We start from the raw sequence: 22,303 nt of genomic DNA on the forward strand, positions 1-22,303 counted from the left end.
AAAGTAGATGTAGTGGAACAAAACTTGCATTTGTTTAATAGCCTTAAAACATCCGGGACACATATCTATTTTGATTGGCTTATCACATCCGTCTCGTAATTGTTTGATACAAACGTACTCCTTCATACGAACACTTTGATTTGCTGTCATTTGTTATCATTTTTTAAAACATGTATGCTATACGAATTAAAGTCTCCCTAGCGTAAAGAAAATCACTGACAGGGGTAATAATTTTAGCAAAGTATACATTGCTTTAAATCAAACAGAAACTGTTGAAAAACGTATCCGGTTTAGGCTATAGTCCGCTAGGCCTGCAGACTATTATAACCATAAATTGCAATCTACCATCGGCAGATCGACATAACATTTTTATTTTTATTTGACGAATTAATGCGCGCACGGGCGTATCGACCCCAGCGCTGTAAGCAATGCGGTTATCAACAACCTTGTTTATGTTGCTACGAAGAGCTGTGCCAGGAGAGCGCCGACTACATTTAATGTCCAAAATGTAGCTTTAACTAAGGGACCAGTTCATAAATTGCAGATGAACGCTTTTGTTATTCCCCAATTTGCACGATAAAATACAAAGTACAGTGTGTTTTAAAAAATGTTAACTATAATAAAGTCGTTTAGAAGAACTAACATAAAGCTTAATTGTTTGTTTTGCAAATGTCATTCAAAAAAATAGATTCGAGATTATTCGCTTATTATGCACATTCTTTTTTATCCCGTTCAATTTACTCATAACAGTGAAGTGTGTTCACAATAGCAAATGCAATTGTTACAGTATTATCAACAATAATGTATTTATAACATACGTATACTTAACATGTTATTATTCAAGTAAATATATGTTATTATTCAAGTAAATAAATTTTTGGGGGTGATCTACATGCATTTTATTTGTTCTGTTTTTATCGCGCCGACTTTTATGCATCATCGTTTCGTGTTACATTTTACTCTCTCGAATACAATGCCTTCTTGTTACCCATGGCAACTTCTGACTGAACGAAAGCAAAGAAAACCATCTGACGCAGCTCGCCTTAGAAAATATTTAAAGCAAAGTCTGGCTATGACTAAATCCTAGTTCAAAAGAGTGAAAATAAATAAAAGCTGAAAATGTATCAATCTCATTTCAATGGAAGTGGTTGTATGCAACGTTCGAATGAAATTGCGCTGATCATTTCACCTCGGTAAGAAGACGAAGGCAACAGTTAAACGAAATTGAGTAAAATATCGCTACTAATAAACATAATTTAGTTGTCGCGTTGTACCTCATATGGGTATCTAAAGTTTATAACATGCGCAAATTTGTGCATTTTCATGAACCTTTGAATCGAAGTGTACAATGGTAGGTAGCCTAAAATGACCCCAAACACCATAAGCCGTTATAATGGTTAACAAAGACATTGTACGTTATTTTACTTCAATATACGGTATACTTGTTGCAATAAGTGCTGAGTTTGCGCTTTTTTGACTTCCATGTGTTTTATGTTCGGTAAAACAGTTAATGTTATCGGATCGAACATAGAACATTTATGGAAGATAAATTAGGTTAGGTGTTTAAAGTTAAAATATTGTTCATTATCAAGTTTAGCAATTTTATCAATCGCCTTATTGTTGTAAAATACTCGCCTTGTAATAACTTAGCCCAATTGAGTTTCTTAAATATAACTTGTTACACACTTAAATGATACTACGAAATAAACATACTCATTTTTGACAGGTCTGTTATACAGTATTTAAATCCTGTGGTGGAGCAATCGAACACACAGAAAACGCACGGTTATCATCATGACATAGAACACACATCTGTGCACTATGGCTCTGAAATATCTATCAGGTAGAAACGAAATGGATAGTTTTTAAACGACTGCTCCTTTTTTAGTCGATCTATTGATGATCCGCATTCACTACAACAACTATAAGATCTCCTTTAATATAAATTATTCAAATTTATTTATGTTAAGTCTTAATTTTAAGTAATATATTAAGACTTACACCTTTTAAAATTCAATGGAGGAGGCTATAAGAACAAGCTCATAGTGTAGGTAATGGTCCAATTACCATTCTAGGAGTATTGAAAAATGATCACCTATTATTTTGATTAAGTAATAAAAGCATCAATACATCAAGTTGTTGACACTCCCCACATTTAAATAATCATATTTAATTTCAAAGTGCATTTGTTTTCACATACTATCGAAACCCTAAGAATATTCATCCCTCAAGAAATGCTTAAATCATGTCTATTATTCATACAGAGATAACGAGGTAAAAGGGAATATGGTTCGCTCTCCGGGACTTAACCGTCTGATGAATTGATGTTTTTTTTCAGGCTCAACTGTTGTTACAAAATTGTCCTCAAGACAAATCATTTTTTTCGTTTAATCAAAGTTTATTAAAATTAGAAAGTAAAAACTTTAATTTAACTCACGACACTAACTTTTTCATGCATAGATCGAATCTGTAGGTTAACTTAATTATTTATATAATTCTAATATGATATATATATTGATATAGATTCTCTAGTTATATTTCTAGACTCGATTTATAGATATATAATATTAGCGGGCGGTATAGCAATCGAGGTCCAGGGATGTGTTGCATCTTTATTCACGAAATTGATACATGATTAAAGATACACACAGTAAAATAACCATAATAATGTTAATTTGAAAATATTTATTAGCAAGGGCAATAGTATCAAATTAAACGAAAATAATAAGTTGAACAGAAACAACATAATGAATTAGTATTGTAATAGCATACAACGCGTAAGGAAGTTTACAATATTTAGTCAGGTTTGATGTGATGTCATTAGACCTCAGTTTTACTGGTACCCTGCACCTTTGCCGTTGGACTACTTTGATCATCCATGAAGAAACTGTCACAACATCTAAGAGCTAGTCGTTGGATTTATTTGCAGTTATATCTCTTGAAATACGAATTAATATGATATCGAAAAAAAGAGTTGCATATATTCATTTTAACACTAGCAGGATTAGAACGTCTAGTGGTTTTTGTATTGCTAACTTCGAAATTTGGAAGGTCTGAAGAACACAAATCGACGAGTACTGTTGTCAACTGATAGATTGGCAACACTTCCATGAACATCACAGCGTTTTCAACGTATTGTCATTTTATATTCATTTTCATGATTAATTATTGCGTAAACTGAGAAAGATTTCCGTGAGAGCTTTTCTTTAATTGTTAATTTCATTTAAATAATATAATTTAGGTAGTTTTATTACTATAAAGGGAAATGATGGAGAAAAACATGTGAGATCGACAAAGGTTAATATTATAATGGTATAATGATACCGCTATACAAAACTACCATATGTTTTCACAAAAGTTTACAATCACGTGTTGGGTCCCAGCCTCAGGATCAGTTGTATCCTCCGAAAGGGCGGCGGGAGCTACACCTGTTGGAGAAAAAATAAACGCTGCTTTTTTGTATTCAGGTTTTCTTCCTATCATAAGGTAAACACCAATGAACATTTGACTGCTAATCTGTTATTATGCACCAGCTGAACACCGGCCATGGTTAGAGAAAGAAATTTCAGCTATATGATTTTAAAATAGTTCTATATAAAAATGAATTTAGTGTCAAGATACCATTAACTGAATTATGCATCTGAGACGTCTTGTAATGACTGTGTGGTATAACGTGACTTAGACTTCCGATACTTACTTGCCAAGCTCCCCGAGCGGGATGTCTCTGATGCCAATGCCAAGGCATGTTAGAGAGTTGCTGCACGGACAGTGGAGCTCCGCCACGCCCTTGGGTCGCCCGGAACCATTAGACACCAGGCAGTCTATAACAAGCACTTACACTACAATATTACCATTACACACAAATAACCTGACATGGAAGCACTTACAATACAACATTATCATTACACACAAATAACCTGACATGGAAGCACTTACACTACAATATTACCACTACACACAAATAACCTTAACCTGACATGGAAGCACTTACAGTACAATATTACCATTACACGCAAATAACCTGACATGGAAGCACTTACAATACAATATTACCACTACACACAAATAACCTAACATGGAAGCACTTACAATTACAATATTACCACTACACACAAATAACCTGACATAGAAGCACTCACAGAACAATATTACAATTACACACAAATAACCTGACATGGAAGCACTTACACTACAATATTACCACTACACACAAATAACCTTAACCTGACATAGAAGCACTTACAGTAAAATATTACCATTACACACAAATAACCTGACATGGAAGCACTTACAGAACTATATTACAATTACACACAAATAACCTGACATAGAAGCACTTACACTACAATATTACCACTACACACAAATAACCTTAACCTGACATAGAAGCACTTACAGTACAATACAATATCACCATTACACACAAATAACCTGACATAGAAGCACTTACAGAACAATATTACAATTACACACAAATAACCTGACATGGAAGCACTTACACTATAATATTACAACTACACACAAATAACCTTAACCTGACATAGAAGCACTTACAGTACAATATTACCATTACACACAAATAACCTGACATGGAAGCACTCACAGAACAATATTACCATTACACACAAATAACCTGACATGGAAGCACTTACAATACAATGTTACTATTACAGACATATAACCTGACATGGAAGCACTTACAGAACAATATTACCATTACACACAAATAACCTGACATGGAAACACTTACAGAACAATATTACCATTACACACAAATAACTTGACATGGAATCACTTACAGAACAATGTTACCATTACACACAAATAACCTGACATGGAAGCACTAACAATACATTGTTACCACTACACACAAATAACCTGACATGGAAACACTTACAGAACAATATTACCATAATACACACATAACCTGACATGGAAGCACTTACAATACAATATAACCATTACACACAAATAACCTGACATGGAAGCACTTACAATACAATGTTACCATTACACACAAATAACCTTAACCTGACATGAAAGCACTTACACTACAATATTACCACTGCACACAAATAACCTGACATGGAAGCACTTACAATACAATATTACCACAACACACAAAAAACTTACATGGAAGCACTTACAATACAATATTACCACAACACAAAAAAAACTTACATGGAAGCACTTACAATACAATGTTACCACAACACACAAAAAACTTACATGGAAGCACTTACAATACAATGTTACCATAACACACAAAAAACTTACATGGAGGCACTTACAATACAATGTTACCATTACACACACATAACCTGACATGGAAGCACTTACAATACAATGTTGCCATTACTCATAAAATAATTGACATGGAAGCACTTACAATACATTGTTACCACTACACACAAATAACCTTAACCTGACATGGAAGCCCTTACAATACAATATTACCATTACACACAAATAACCTGACATGTAAGCAATTACAATACAATGTTGCCATTACACATAAATTAACTGACATGGAAAAACTTGCAATACAATGTTACCATTTAAATAAATAATTGGATTGAACCATTTTCCCACTTCTTACTTGAGTTATAGGTCCCCATGGGTTTGCAGGTTCCCGGTTGGTTAGTGCTGTCGAGGGAGCGCTTGCCTCTGCGTCGGAACTTGCTTACACAACACTCGTCTTTCTGGCAATCATCCGATTGGGAACATTCCCTCTCCCCACAGGTGCCTGCACATTGAACGAAGTAGAATATCATTTTATGATAAACAACACCAATGATGTTGAAAACAACAACAACAAGAACAACAACCACAATAACCGCTACCCCATTATCAACTACAACAGTGGCCGTCACATTATAAACAGTCAAAATGTTTTCGCATTAAATGTCGGTGTGGTATTATAAGAATATGCTCAACATTCACACACATTTGAGGATAGCAGGAACAAGCAACTAGCTGTAGCTATCAATTAGATCAGCGTTTTGTGTTAAAGTCACTGCGACCAAGATATTTGACGTAATGATCTTAAAATCAATATGGGTTATCTGCTGTCTTGATCAACTTCCCGAATACATTTGAGGACCGTAGGACGAAGCATACTGTCGCTATCAATTCGACAAGTTTTTTATGTCCATGTTACCGCGACCATGACTTTTGACCTACTGACCTAAAATAATCAATATGGGTCATTTGCTGGTCATAACGAACCTCGCTGCCAAGTTTGAGGAACTTATGCCCAAGCGTATTCTAGATATCAATCTGACATGGTTTGGTTTACCGACGTACCGACATGTGCAAAGCCATCACTGTCGTATCTTTGAATGGGAGGGGGGAATAATACTAATAAGCACGTATAACGTATACAATAGAAATATATATATAGGATAACGCATTTATCTTATCAAAACTAAAGGTGGCCATTTTGCTGGAAAAACAGCACCAAGTATTACCGAAATACTTCAAAGAATACTGGTGAATTATTTTGTCCTTGATATAAACCAATAGATACATGTATATCAAATATATCAGGGAAAGAATTCCAATGTTTGACACACGATTTTACTTACGAGGATTTAAAGATTTCACTATCTAACCCCTTTTTTTATAACAGTGCCTTTTTGGCGTCTATAAATGCACAAGGCAATCGTCACTTAACAAAAGGGGCATGTTTAATTACATTCTGTACCGGATCCCTTCTGAAACCCAAACTGAGCATCCGGATGCAAGTTATTTTTTATCGAAACATTTGACGGCTCTTTTAGAGAGCACACGCGTAAATATTTCTCTAGATAACTAAGGTAATGCCCCTGTTATTGCTGGTGACATTTACGCCACCTTTCTAATGTATCGGCATAACCAGGATAAAGGTAACCCCTGTAATTGCTGGTGTCATTTACGCCACCTTTCTAATGTATCGGCATAACCAGGATAAAGGTAACAAGTTCCGTCGAGGAGCACGTATCCATTCAATGACCGACCAAAATGTCAATAGTTTCGATTCAAATTTGATATGGTAAATTATCTTTCAGACATGAGGACTTCTGTTACCGGCAATATAACCTTTGATATAATCATGATAATATTAAAACGACTAATTTGCATAATATCACAAATACAAAAACATGAATCAAGATACGCCTTCAAATAATTTTACGCGTGTACGTATACCTGTCCGGCCTTTTTGCGGTAGATATACTCCGTCCAGATTGCAGTTGATATCGCTTTTGCAGGGACAATAGCCTCCCAACAGTGGAATCATGACATTTAAAACCGTTTCCAAAGTTAAAAGATGAAAATTTGTGGATTTTGAAATTGTCGGTGAAACTATGGAAGAACACGGGGTCATCATGATCAAAAAGTCCAATCTTCATTTAGTGTTCTTTGACCTTTTATCCATATTTAAACTTCGAAGTTAGTTTTGATAAAACACATGGAATAATGGTAGGATCTCACAAGTACAATACAGTTGATACAAAACAAAGTTGAAACTACTTTAGGGGACATGTTTTGTTAAAATTTATAGAATTTATTTTTCATGTTAGATACAACCAACATTTTCAGCCATTGAAACGACTCATCGGCTTGTACTAAGTACTACGCTTAATTTTCAACGATCAGCTGACATTTTAATCTCCGCCTAGCGTTCTTGTCACCGTATTTGGAAATGTACTTATCCTTTCCTAACTTTACGATAGTTTCCGAAAAGGTTAGGTTAAATAGATTTTGTTTCATGAAAAGGTTTAAATGAATACGCATTTTTACGAATAAAATTCCCCTAAGAGTAACAAATTATACATAATTATTGTTCTTTGTAACTCTTAATGTTTAATGAAATTTATAATTTCGTACTCCTAAGGCAACATATCTTAAGACATTTTTATTCTATTATTTCACTTCAACGTAGAAGTTATTCTTACCGAACGCATTGTGTATATACGGTTAAAGTAGATTTGTTATACATAGTGTCAGACGTGTCTTCAGTAGCTCTGGAGAAAAATCAACGGCATACGAAATACTTCAACATCTATTAATGCGCTGCACTTATTTTATCCATACACAATATAAGTGCCCAAAAGGTTTTCACTTGAATGATATACAAACACAATCAATTCAAAAAGTAATTATTATTATAAAAGCTATTGACACACCTTTACCCATTATTTTAAAGTGCAGATGTTCGAAAGAGAAATGAAATAGAATTATGCGCTCACTGTCTCCGACGGAGCCCAACTGCTCGCATTTTCCGTCGACGAACTTTCGGAGGTCGGGGGAGAGGGCAACGCTTTTGCCATTGAAGCTGATGCAACACTCGCCCTTCTTACAGTCATCGCTCGTTATACAGTATCCTTTCAATGCGCCTCGACCAGGAGCAGGAACGGCCTTCGCAACATATAAATAATTGTCTCTTTCTGTTGTTGCAGTAGCACCAAATTGAGCACCCACAACAACAACCACTAAAATACGTATTCACAAAGAAATCGGTATGTTTATAAAAATATCACTTAATATTTTGTTTTGGAGACAAAACAGTCTAGATCGAGCGATTTGGGTACTTTTATGTCTTGCTCCTGAATAAGGAGGGGCTGGCTAGCCATGATGAATCAGTCAACCCGCAGGTCTATAAAATATTTTATGTCGGCATTATATTAAATTTTGGTATTGTTTCTGAATAAGGAGGGGCTAGCTTTGACAAGTTCAACTGAACTGGCAGACGTGACTAATAAACCACAGTGAGTGAAATGGACATTTATTCAATGTCAAATTAAATACGAATTTGACATCCTCGTAACTAGCATATTGGGTGTCCAAACAACCGCCAGTGTAAAAACCGGGTACTTTTGTGAGCAATATTAGGTATGGTCTCACGTGCCCAATGATGTTGCTGTTGTGCTAAACAACACAAGTATACGCGAGACAAAGTACGATTTTTATATTTAAAACATAAATGTCAGTAATTATAAAACATCTTTGCCTTTGCTAATGTTTGGTTGATTACAGTAGCGATTTACCTGCACCGAGATGAAAACGAATCCAAGAAATAAAAACAGCATTTCATACCCATCCATCTTAAACTCCATGTATATACATATGTTGTGTATGAAACGTCGGGAAATAAATGTGGTGGAACGGAATTTGCATTTGTTTTCATAGCCTTAAAACTCTAATTTGATTGGCTAAATACATCCGGCTCGTGATTGTTGACACGCAGATACATCTTCTTATGTACTGTCCTTATATACTGTATACTTATTAAAGTATCTCTAGCGGCAAAAACGCTAGCAGGGGCTGTATACATGGCTGCCAATCAATTATGTGTTTAACATTTATCATTTGGAGTCATTTATTATGACTATTTATTAATTAAAGGAACTCCTTCACAGATGTTATGTTTGTAACGGTTTTGTTTTCTTTCATGCTTTTTGATGAAATGTGGAGTTTTATCAATGAAATAACGACAGTGAAAATACTAATTTGATACTTTCACTGCAAACTAAGGAGTGAAAATGTATGCTTTTAAATCATGTGTAATTACTTACACATGTCAATTCTAAATACATCACCTATGAATCAGAAAATGTTGCTAAAATTAATAATTTAATATTAAAAAAGGTTGTATATTTTTAAATTAATTGAAATAAACATCTTATGGTATATATAGATAAATGGTAATCCTGTTTTGTCTCAAACAACTATTTCGACGTTGTAGAAAGACAGCTACGTGATCGGTGATAAAAACTGAGCGTAATGGGCATACCACGGGTAGCAGCGTAGCAAACAATCCTCTCAAATAGGGGGTATTTCAAATATAAATTAAAATACATGTTCATAGAAAACTCTGACAAATAGCATAAAATAAACAGATTTTTTTTTTATTTCAGTGTATGACCGTATTATACTTCACTCGTGATCATAGAAAAAACTATCATTGCACTCGTGGCTGCGCTAAAATCAACAAATATCATATATTTATCAATATATTTTTTTATATTGAGTTATTTTAAACAAATACAGAACAGCAACTGGAAAAAAAACTCATTTGAATATAAATTATGTGTATCAATAATACAATGGAAACAGGACAAGCAGTCAATCATTCCAAAATGAACCTTGTTCAAAGGCAAAAGGCAATTAACTAAGATCAAGCCTTAAATAGGTTTTAAACCTGATATATGTTGTGGTCTATGGGAATATGGTTTACAGACAACTGTTAATGATGTGATTGTTAATCCATCGAAGATACCATCCAAATATATTTAGAATGGGCACGTAAAATCTTTTAATAACGCGTTTGAAGAGAGTGAGTGGAACACACATGTGCTTTGTGACGACTATTTCGAATATTTTAGGGGGCTTTATCCAAACGTCCGTCCATCTATTCTATACAAAGTGTTCACACGGCGGGTACAGAAATAAAATGAGCACTTTTGCAAGACATTGGTGCCGCAGTGTTAGATTTTTGAAATTCATTTTTGCGATCTACAGTCGAAAATCGTAATGTCGAAGTCGTCGGGACCTAGGAAAATACTTCGAGATAACGAACATTCGACATATCATAAAGAACCAAATCGAACACATTTGTGTCCGAATTATGTCTAATATTTTCATTCGCAATTGAACCGGTCTTGTGATAGATTTGTATGTTTCTTTCCAATGACAGATGTGCTAGTAAATAGTGTAAATGACTGCGTTGCGACAGTTATATTACACGCGTCAATTATCTGGACATTCATGTATTTGGGACATGTGTCTAGAAAAGCAAGTGCTATAATATCGAATTCAACGAAAATATATATTTCTAACAGAATCAAGCTAAGAAATAAGTTTTTAATTGCCTAATTTCAGAATACAAAGCGTTCGGATATTAACCATGTTTAGTCAGTTTGGATGTGATGCCATTAGACCTCAGTTGTTTTGGTACACTGCGTCTTTGCCACTGGACTACCTTGACCATCCATGACGAAAGTGTCACAACATCTAAGCTAGTCGTTGGTTTTGGTTGTAGTTATATACTTTTAAATTGGAATTAATTTGATATCGAAAAAAGAGTTACATATTCATTTTAAAACTAGCATGATTAGAACGTCTAGCGGTTATATTTATTGGTAACACTCGAAGTTTTAAGGTCTGAAGAACACAGTAGAAACAAAAACAACAAAAAACAAAGAGCACATAAAAAGTAACTTTTCGTTCTGTTGTCAACTGATAGATTGGTAACGTTTACGTGTACACCACAGCGTTTTCATAATCAGCGTCTCCTCTATATAATAATAAACTCATGCAAACCCAACATGTTTATCACGTAGTGTTGGTGTTTAAAGACCATTCAGCTCAAGGGGCATTCAATTGCAACTTAAGCTCTTTTACGATTTATATTTTATATAATAAACTGATAATTCTTCACGTCAGCTATCTATAGTTTAATATATATTTTTTAAATAATAAAATGTCATTAGTTTGAAAATTATATTGCCACTCTTGCACCCACCAAAAGTATGCTATAACACCTTTTACGAACACAATACTAGAAGATATCCATATTATGGTTGAAACATAGCCATTGACAAATTCTCTGATTACGGAAGTTGTTTTCGTATACTAGAAAAGAATACACTTCTGTTGCAGAATTTGAAAAGTGTTTGATTCGGACATATGTCAACAGCTTTCTTTAACAAAAAGTTCTTGTGTATTGCAAATAAGCATAACTAAAGAAGCAATCTTTCAACTCTTTAACACTGACAACCTTCATTCTTTGGTTGCAAGCATGGGTACGTTTTTGTAGTATGCATAAATATTAAAATTGTTTTCTTTAAGGACTGATTATGGAAAAAGACCTCTACAAAATTATTATAAAAAGCTCGATACCAATTCAAAATATATTTCTTTGAGCTGTGTCATTTAAAGATGGCACTATCCTATAGCGAGGCAAAGGTCAAATAATGAAAACCCACCCTCTCCCTACGTCAGAGGACCTGTCGTAGTCTCTATCAGTGTCAGAGGAGCTGTCAAGAAGTCTCTTTCTGTGTCACAGGAGCTATCGTAGTCTCTCCTTGTGTCAGAGGAGCTGTCGTAGTCTCTCCTTGTGTCAGAGGAGCTGTCGCAGTCTCTCCCTGTGTCAGAGGAGCTGTCGTAATCTCTCCCTGTATCAGAGGAGCTATCGTAGTCTCTCCCTGTGTCAAAGGAGCTGTCGTAGTCTCTCCCTGTGTCAGAGGAGCTATCGTAGTCTCTTCCTGTGTCAGAGGAGCTATCGTAGTCTCTCCCTGTGTCAGAGGAGCTGTCGTAGTCTCTCCCTGTGTCAGAGGAGCTATCGTAGTCTCTCCCTGTGTCAGAGGAGCTGTCATAGTCTCTCCCTGTATCAGAGGAGCTATCGTAGTCTCTCCCTGTGTCAGAGGAGCTATTGTAGTCTCTCCATGTGTCAGAGGAGCTGTCGTAGTCTCTCCCTGTATCAGAGGAGCTGTCGTAGTCTCTCCCTGTGTCAGAGGACCTCTCATAGTCTCTCCCTGTATCAGAGGAGTTGTCACGTTGAAAAAAGTCATTTGATTGGCATTGCACGTGAGTCGGGGATGCGAAGTTGGGTCGAGGTTTTGTTTCAATGGAGCTTGTCAAGGGACACAGTATTTAAAGCAAAAAATGTTTGCCTTCGTGAAAATATGCTTAGCGTCTTTGGTAACTAGTTTACCAAGTTGCATTGAGATGAATTGAATTATGTCAAACTATCAACTCTACGGGAGATTTTGTGTCAGTGGTTGTGAAAACTGCTACTCTGGACGGATCTGTGGTGGTGGTGGCTCCGCTGAGAATAAATCGACGTTTTAGACGACGTCCCGCGTCTACGATTACCGTTACCATAATGACTTGACGTCCTCTGATCCGGAATCCCATGCGTGTTGTTTTCTCTCAGCAGGAACGGTTGAATAAGATTCAAGATTAAACACATGATAGTTATTTGAATAAATACCTATTCCTCATTACATAATCAAAATTTAAATTCAATTATGCATATATACAACGATAACACAAGGCGAGTATTCTTTTGATCATTTGGAATTGCATGACCGAGGAGATATTAAGGGCAGTGCATCATTCAGAAGATGTATGACACAAAGAACGTAATGAACTAACATAAATGAGAACACCTCTCTTAAAATTCATAATATATAAATTACTCTGAAAGAAGCCAGGATTTAAAGATTTGGTTCTATGAACATCGTTTGTGGTAGATGGAATTGTGTCTATTGAGTTTCGGGTTAGCGTAGTGGATTGCGCACTAGCTTCTTATCAAGGCGACCCGGGTTACATTTCTGGCCTGGCGCATATACATTAGATATTTTTTATCACTTAGCCGAAGAAGTGGTTTTACTTCGGATTACCACACTCACGCAACATCGTGTCAACGAGAACGATTTGTATAATGTTGTTAAAACGTTTTGAAACCGCCCCTTATATCCGTAGATTGGCTTATGTAAACAACCTCTGATAGGGGATGTGCCATTCGGATATGCACAAGAGAACATTCTGATACAAAAGCAGACAACTCAACACTTTAAATCATTGTCAAGTCGGAAACTAGCTCATCGAGCTACTGTCTATTATATTGATATCTCATCTAGAATCTGTCATCTTGTATTTATTACAAGAATTAGGACATGCGTTAAGCGGATGTGACCATAAAACAACAGAAACCGTATATGAGCAAAAAAACCCGTCTTTGAGTCCCCTGGTGCCATGTTAAAATCAACATCGTGATAATGTTTTAAAGCTCTGACTTGAATATACATGTACTCCAAATTTAGACCATGGATACTTTAATTAGATGACACGTTTTCGCAATACATTCAATCTGATATTATCATTTACTTTCAACATCTTGTATGCTGTCTCCACACTGGCATCTTTTACCGAGGATTCCAGCTTGTTAGACCCCTGGGAGAGGAATCACTTAGTGTTGTCATATCTTTTTGATTAGCATAATTCATTAAGCCTTTAGAAGTCTCAATCATTTTGGAATGTCATCACGCGATATGATTCTAACCAGAGAGAATTCCGATTATTGAAAGTCTTCAAAAGTTACAAATAAAAAAAATGCGATCATGTACAGTCTTCATATTTTACCTTTGAAGTGCAAAATAATTGACATGATACTGATATAGATGGCGTATATGGAAAAGTAGAATTTGTATAAACTATGAACAATTAAACATATTTGCGGATATGTGTATTATAGACATAAGATTGTCTGATTTTCATTTAAATGTTTATATACCCGATTTCCCAGTCCCCATTTTTGCCAGTGTATATGAGTAACCTACTACATAACCATTCAAGATATTCACGTGGAACATTTTGCACATGTTCCAGTTTCATTTGTACCAATGCCGATAACTGGCTTAAAGAACCTTTGAGCTATGCCCCTTGATCATCAAAATCACAAACGAGCATTCACACCCGCTTGCTTTGCTTTCGTTTAGGCCACAACAAAATTAATCAGTTGTTCGTCGGATTTCCCGCACCTCTTTTTCCGAAATGCAAAAAAGTACTCTAAAGAATGCGCTCGCACCTTGAATGTTGTCAAGACTAACAATTTTTTTTCGTGGTATTTCTCAACAAAATAAATGCTAAATATGTGCTTTCAAATTTCAGAGCAAAAATGTAAAATGCCTGTTTGGGAATATCATATATACTTTGTTTTCAAGTAGTTAATCTTCAAATAAACCAGTAAATTTCATCATCCTCGGGGGGAAGCGGAAGTCGATAACCTGAGAATATCAACAAAAACTACTCGGAAATAAAAGCGCATTTTCTTGAGAAAAAAAAAAACGCATTTGCCAAACTGTCTGATTAGTGTGTTTAGTACATGCTGATGGTACTTACTATCCTGAAACTGAACCTGAAACCAGGTTGATGAAGACCATATGGTAAAGCAGTTAGTGTCATGGTAAATAACTGTCAATCATTTCGGTCATGTTGTGATTTCGAATACCATTTTTTGGTTCGACTTATCATGACTAACAGGAGATTGTTTTCCATTTTATTTTAGGAGGCAACCCTAGAAAATGAGTTCTAGGCACACTGAAAGCAGAAAGTGGGATTGTGCTAAGCAGTTTCATAATGTTTCCTTCTTCTTGGAAAATCAACAAAACAAGAAATTAGATGTGCACTATTTAACAGTCATGGCAGTAAACTGATTGTATTTGAGAAGAGTGAAGAAAGTACATGAGGGTTCAACCATGATTTTAACATTGGAAACAATAATAATATTGGCTGTCCAGAGAATCTACCCAGTGAGTGCCAGTTGACCTTGTGTTTATTCTTATTGTTGTACTGCTTATTTTGCAGTTAAAGTGTATCTTAACATCACCTTGGTACATTATCAAATATAATAAAAAATATAAGAAAAGAAAACAAATCGTTCATTTTCACTATTAATTATTGCGTAAATTGAGAAAGATTTCCTTGCATGATAGCTCTTCTAATAGTTAATTTCATTTAATATAATTTAGGTAGTTTAATTACTGTACAGGGAAATGATGGAGAGAAAACATGTATGTTTGACAAAGATTAATATTATCATGGTATTATAATACCATTTAACAAAACTAACATATGTTTACACAAACGTTTACAATCACGTGTTTGGTCACAGCCTCAGGGTCGGATGTATCCTCTCTAAGGGCGGGAGCTACACCTGTTGGAGTGAAAGTAAACGCTGCTTTTTTATATCCAGGATTTCTTTCTATCATAAGGTAAACATCAATGTACATTGGACTGCTAATCTGTTATTATGCACCAGCTGAACACCGTTAATGGTTAGAGAAAGAAAACCAAACAAGCCAAACAAAACAAAAACGTACGGATTTATTGGCGATTTAGAACAAACTGTTGTACCTTAAATTCTATCTACAGAGTTTTTGGTCATTCTATTTTTAGTTTTAAATTGCATCTCAGCAAAGCAAATGATTTTAAAATAGTTTCATATAAAAGTGAATAAAGTGCCAAGCTACCATTAAGAAGCGCCTCAGAATAAAACCTTAGACTCCCGTTGCTTACTTGCCAAGCTCCCCGAGTGGGAAGTCTCTGATGCCAATGCCATGGCATGTGAGATCGTTGCCGCACGGACAGTGGAGATCCACCTGGCCCTTGGGTCGCCCGGAACCATTAGACACCAGGCAGTCTATAACAATAAATTGACATTGAAGCGCTTACAATACAATATTACCATTACAGACAAATCTCCTGACATGGAAGCACTTACAGTACAATATTACCATTACACACATATAAACCTAACATGGAAGCCCTTACAATACAATGTTACCATTACACACAAATAACCTGACAAGGAAGCACTTACAATACAATGTCCGCCCGGTTAGCTCAGTCGGTCGAGCGTTGGACTGTTAATCGGGCAACCATGGTTCGATTCCCGGGCGGACCAGGTCACTTCAGTTGTGAGTGGTTATGAAATCCTTTCTACGACCATTCGCACTGTACCACTGCCCCTGGCATGTACAGAAGTTGTCAGTTCCTTGCAGAAGTGAAGGCACCTTGTACTGGTTCACCGCCAAGGATAGGTGTGCGGTGATTGAACTGTCACTCTTGGACCCTTCAATGTGCTCACGCCGGGACCCGGAGTATAAACTACTAACACTACCACTTACAATACAATGTTACCATTACACACAAATAACCTGACATGGAAGCACTTACAGTACAATATTGCCATTACACACATAAAACCTGGCATGGAAGCACTTACAATACAATATTACCATTACACACAAATGACTTGACATGGAAGCACTTACAATACAATATTACCATTACACACAAATAACCTGACATGGAAGCACTTACAATACAATATTACCATTACAGACAAATTACCTGACAAGGAAGCACTTACAATACAATATTACCATTACACACAAATAACCTGACAAGGAAGAACTTACAATACAATGTTACCATTACACACAAATAACCTGACATGGAAGCACTTACAATACAATGTTACCATTAGACACAAATAACCTGACATGGAAGCACTTACAATACAATGTTACCATTACACACAAATAACCTGACATGGAAGCGCGTACAATACATTGTTACCATTACACACAAATAACCTGACATGGAAGCACTTACACTAGTACAATAACACACAAATAACCTGACATGGAAGCACTTACAATACAATGTTACCATTAAACACACATAAACTGACATGGAAGCATTTATAATACACTGTTACCATTAAACACATATAAACTGACATGGAAGCACTTACAAGACAATGTTACTATTTAAGACATATAAACTGACATGGAAGCACTTACAATACACTGTTACAACTAAACACATATAAACTGACATGGAAGCACTTACAAGACAATGTTACCATTTAAGACATATAAACTGACATGGAAACACTAACAATACACTGTTACCATTAAACACACTCATAAACTGTCGTTAAATGATTGTATTGAACCATTTTCCCACTTCTTACCAGAGTTATAGGTCCCCATGGGCTTGCAGATTCCGGGCTGCTTAGCGCTGTCGAGGGAGCGCTTGCCCTTGCGTTGGAGCTTGCTTACACAACACTCGTCTTTCTGGCAATCATTCGATTTGGAACATTTCCTCTCCCCACAGGTGCCTGTACATGTACATAGAACGAAGAAGAACACCAATTATGTTGAAAACAACCACAATAACCACAATGACCACTACACCATCATCAACTACAACAGTGGCCGTCACATTATAAACAGTCAAGATGTTTTCGCATTAAATGTCGGTGTTGTAGTTTAAGGTTATGATCAACATTCCCACACATTTGAGGATAGCAGGAACAAGCATACAAGCAGTAGCTATCAATTAGACCAGCGTTTTGTGTTAAAGTCACCGCGACCGTGACATTTGACGTACTGATCTTAAAGTCAATATGGGTCATCTCCTAGTCTTGATCAACTTCCTTAATACATTTGTGGACCGTAGGACGAAGCATACTGTCGCTATCAATTAGACAAGTGTTTTTTGTGACCATGTTACCGTGACCATGACTTTGGACCTACTGACCTCAAAATCAATAGGAGTCATTTGCTGCCCATGACAAACCTCCCTGCCAACTTTGAGGAACTTATGCTCAAGCGTATATTAGCTTTCAATCGCACAAGGTTTGGTTTACCGACGGACCGACATGTGCAAAGCAATATACTGTTGCGAACGCCGGAGGGGGGGGGGGGGTGATGGCATTATAATAAGCACGTATAACGTATATAATACAAAATATACATATGATAGCGCCTTTATCAAAACTTAAGGTGACAATTTTGCTGGAGAAACAGCTCCAAGTATTACTGAAATACTTAAAAGAATACTGGTGAATTATTTTGTCTTTGACATAAACCAATAGCTATATCAAAGATATAAGAGAGGGAATTCCAATGTTTGACACACAATTTTATTTAATAGGATTTTAAGATAATACCATCTAACCCCTTTTTTAAAACCGTGTACGTAACAGTGCATTGTTGACGTCTATAAATGCACACGGCACTCGTTACTTAGAAAAAAGGGGCATATCTAATTACATTCTGTGCTAGATCCCTTCCGAAACCAAAACTGAGCATCCGGATGCAAGTTATTTTTATCAAACCAGTTGACGGCTCTTTTAGAGAGCACACTTACTAAGGTACTGCCCCTGTAATTGTTGGTGACATTTACGCCACCTTTCTAATGTATCGGCATAACCAGGTAATGGGAACAACTTCCGTTGAGGAGCACGTGTCCGTTAAATCACCGACCAAAATGTCAATAGTTTCGATTCAGATTTGATGGAGTAAAGTATCTTTCAGACATGAGGACTTCTGTTACCGGCAATATAGGCTTTGATTTAATCATGATAATATTTAGAACGACTAACATTTGCATAATATCACAAATACAAAAACATGAATCAAGATACGCCTTCAAACATGTATAGGATAATTTTACGCGTGTGCACCTGTCCAGCCTTTTTGCGGTAGAAATATTCCGTCCAGTTTGAAGTTGATATCGGCGCAAAACTACACGACACAAATATCATGAAATAAGTCAGCTTAAAACAATAGTGCCATTGATCACTCACAGGAATCAGTGAGTTACGCATGACATTGATCAACTTCTTTGAACAAATAGCATATAGCTACCAAAATATATATATTGTTTTAGCTCCCAACCCCAACAGTGGAATTATGACATTTAAAACCGTTTCCAACGTTAAAATATGAAAAATTGTGGATTTTGAAATTGTAGGTTAGAACTATGGAAAAGCATGAGGGTCATCACGGACAAAAGTACAATCTTGCATGATTAAATGCTAAATCGTGCATTTTGATAAAAACAAATAATTAAAATTTCAATCAATTAATAGCTAAATTCTGTTCAAACAGACAAGTAAAAGTGATTTGAAATGAAAAATGTAATAAAATAACTTATTCTCACACTAAAACAGATTTTGACAGTGGTGATGGATATTTTCAAAGGCCTTTTAAATCTTCAGTTTTTGCAAATGAACTTCAATTCAAACTTTGCTTTACTTGGAAATGATTTTTAATAAAAATAATAATTATTTTTTTATCAAAAAGTAGAAAGGGTTATCTCAAAACGCAAATTCCATCAATTCGGAGGTGACTTCTCAGTGTGATACACTAGAAATCAGTGATACATCGCCTGCAATTGGCCAATTGACTTTAGAATATATCGGAACCTTATTAAGTGGTCTCTGACCTTTTTCTCCATAATTAAACTTCAAATTCAGCTTTGATAAAACACATGCAATATGGTTAGGATCTCACAAATACAGTACAGTTGATACAAAACAAAATGAAAAATACTTTAAGGAACATGTTTTGTTAAACTTAATGAAATTATTTTTCATGTTAGATACAACCAACATTTTCAGCCAATGAAACGACTGATCGGCTTGTACTATGTACTACGCTTAATTTTCAACGATCAGCTGACTTTTTAATCTCCGCCTAGCGTTCTTGTCACCGTATTTGGAAATGTACTTATCCTTTCCTTACTTTGCGTTAGTTTCCGAAAAGGTTAGGTTAAATATATTTTGTTTCATAAAAAGGTTTAAATGAATACGCATTTTTACGAATAAAATTCCCCTAAGAGTAACAAATTATACATAATTATTGTTCTTTTTAACTCTTAATGTTTAATGAAATTTATAATTTCGTACTCCTAAGGCAACATATCTTAAGACATTTTTATTCTATTATTTTATTTCAACGTAGAAGTTATTCTTACCGAACGCATTGTGTATATACGGTTAAAGTAGATTTGTTATGCATAGCGTCAGACGTGTCTTCAGTAGCTCTCGAGAACATTCAACGGCATACGAAATACTTCAACATCTATTAATGCGCTTATCTTATCTTATCCATTCACCAAAGGTTTTCACTTGAATAATATACAAACACAATCGATTCAAAAAGTAATTATTATAATAAGAACCGTTTACACACATTGAACCATTATTTTAAGGGGCAGATGTTCGGAAGAGAAATGAAACAAAAGTTTGCACTCACTGCCTCCGACGGAGCCTAACGGCTCGCACTTGCCGTCGACGAACTTGCGGAGGTCGGGGGAGAGGGCAACGCTTTTGCCATTGAAGCTGATGCAACACTCGCCCTTCTTACAGTGCTCGCTCGTTATACAGTATCCTTTCAATGCGCCTCGACCAGGAGCAGGAACGGCCTTAGCAAATAAACACTGGATGTTAAATTGTCTCTGTCTTGTTTTTTTGCAGTAGCGCAATATGAACCCCCACAACAACAACCCCTCCTAAATGCAAATGAATCTGTATATTTATAAAAATATCATTTGATATTTTCTTGGAGACAAAACAGTCTAGATCGAGCGATTTGGGTACTTGTCTTGCTCCTGAATTAGGAGGGGCTAGCCATGACAAGTTCAACTAGAATGCGTGACGCGAATAATAAACCACAGTGAGTGAAAATGACATTAATTCAATGTCAAAACTAAATACTAAATACGAGTTTGACATCCTCATAACATTTTATTCACGACTAGTATATTGGGCGTCCAAACAACCGCCAAATGTGTAAGACACCGGGTATTTTTGTGTGTAATATTGAGTGTGGTCTCGCAAGCGCAATGGTGTTGCTGTTGTGCTAAACTACACAAGTATACCTGGGACACAGTACGGTTTTAATATCTTAAACATAAATGTTACAGTAATTATGAAAAATCTATGCCTTTGCTAATGTTTGGTTAATAAAAGTAGCGATTTACCTGCACCGAGATGAAAACGAATCCAAGTAATAAAAACAGCATTTCATACCAAGCCATCTTAAACTCAATACATATGTTGTTTATGAAACGTCGGGAAATAAATGTGGTGGAACGGAACTTGCATTTGTTTTTATAGCCTTAAAACTCTTATTTGATTGGCTAAATACATCCGGCTCGTGTTTGTTGACACACTGATACATCTGCATACGTACTGTCCTTATATATTGTATACACTGAGTCAATTTTTAAAAGATCACTTTAAACAAACCTTCATCCCATCTTATTACACTTGTGGAGAACGTCGCTTCTCGGTAACATGCGCGACTTTGACACTTTTCCAGTGACCTAAATTCCGACTTGTTTATCAACCACCTTCGAGACTCTCCACTATGTATTAATTGCAATGTAGATGAAGATGCTGAACGCTTCTTATTTCGGTGTTCAATATTCGCCGACCAGCGATTAAATCTTTCCAGAAAGACTCGAAAATTCCATCAGCTCTGTACAGATAAACTGCTTTTGGTTTTAACAACCCTTCAGAAGAGGACAACGTCCTGATCGTTTTATTAAGACTTCCCAACGTTTTAGCCAAGTTCACAATCGAAATCAGGACCTCATCATCTCTCGATCTCTCTTTCTCTCACACGTCTTTCACTTCAAGTTTTACTGTAGTATCATGTTTTTCCCACTTAAACAATGCAATAAACATAAGATATTACTCTTATTGTGTGTTTTTGCTTATAAAACACCTTTGCTTGGTATAGAATGTGACGTTTCGGGAGAGGGCCGTAACTGATGTTGGCATAACTCGTGGCCCAATCCCTTTGCATGCTTAATTTTTTGTCGGTTTAAATATTGTGTTAAAATTTGCATTGTTATTCTCATTGTCAACTGTGTTCTCATGCAATAAAATATTATTAAATCAATATATGTAAAGCAACCTTAACTCGTCAGTGTCTTTAAGGACAATAGG

At 35.8% G+C, this 22,303-nt stretch overlaps 3 protein-coding genes across 3 annotated transcripts; all 3 read right to left on the reverse strand.

The window, feature by feature from the left end:
• Positions 1-2,684: 2,684 nt before the first annotated feature.
• LOC128223987 (uncharacterized) lies at positions 2,685-9,158 on the reverse strand. The gene is made up of 5 exons (XM_052933552.1): positions 9,030-9,158; positions 8,232-8,400; positions 5,600-5,746; positions 3,698-3,821; positions 2,685-3,428 (listed from the first exon to the last, which is right to left on the reverse strand). The coding sequence occupies exons 1-5, from the start codon at positions 9,096-9,098 to the stop codon at positions 3,392-3,394; spliced, it is 546 nt and encodes a 181-aa protein (XP_052789512.1). The 5' UTR covers positions 9,099-9,158; the 3' UTR covers positions 2,685-3,391.
• Positions 9,159-11,976: 2,818 nt separating this feature from the next.
• Positions 11,977-14,300, reverse strand: LOC128215404 (clumping factor A-like). Its single transcript, XM_052922092.1, has 2 exons — positions 14,282-14,300; positions 11,977-12,518 (listed from the first exon to the last, which is right to left on the reverse strand). Exons 1-2 carry the CDS (start codon positions 14,298-14,300, stop codon positions 11,977-11,979), a joined length of 561 nt encoding a protein of 186 aa, XP_052778052.1.
• A 1,127-nt stretch (positions 14,301-15,427) lies between these two features.
• Positions 15,428-21,489, reverse strand: LOC128217979 (uncharacterized). Its single transcript, XM_052925467.1, has 5 exons — positions 21,331-21,489; positions 20,604-20,772; positions 17,531-17,677; positions 16,066-16,189; positions 15,428-15,703 (listed from the first exon to the last, which is right to left on the reverse strand). The coding sequence occupies exons 1-5, from the start codon at positions 21,385-21,387 to the stop codon at positions 15,685-15,687; spliced, it is 516 nt and encodes a 171-aa protein (XP_052781427.1). The 5' UTR covers positions 21,388-21,489; the 3' UTR covers positions 15,428-15,684.
• Between the last annotated feature and the right edge of the window lie 814 nt (positions 21,490-22,303).

The sequence above is a fragment of the Mya arenaria genome, chromosome 2 (genome assembly GCF_026914265.1).
Source record: "Mya arenaria isolate MELC-2E11 chromosome 2, ASM2691426v1".
NCBI classification, from domain to species: domain Eukaryota; kingdom Metazoa; phylum Mollusca; class Bivalvia; order Myida; family Myidae; genus Mya; species Mya arenaria.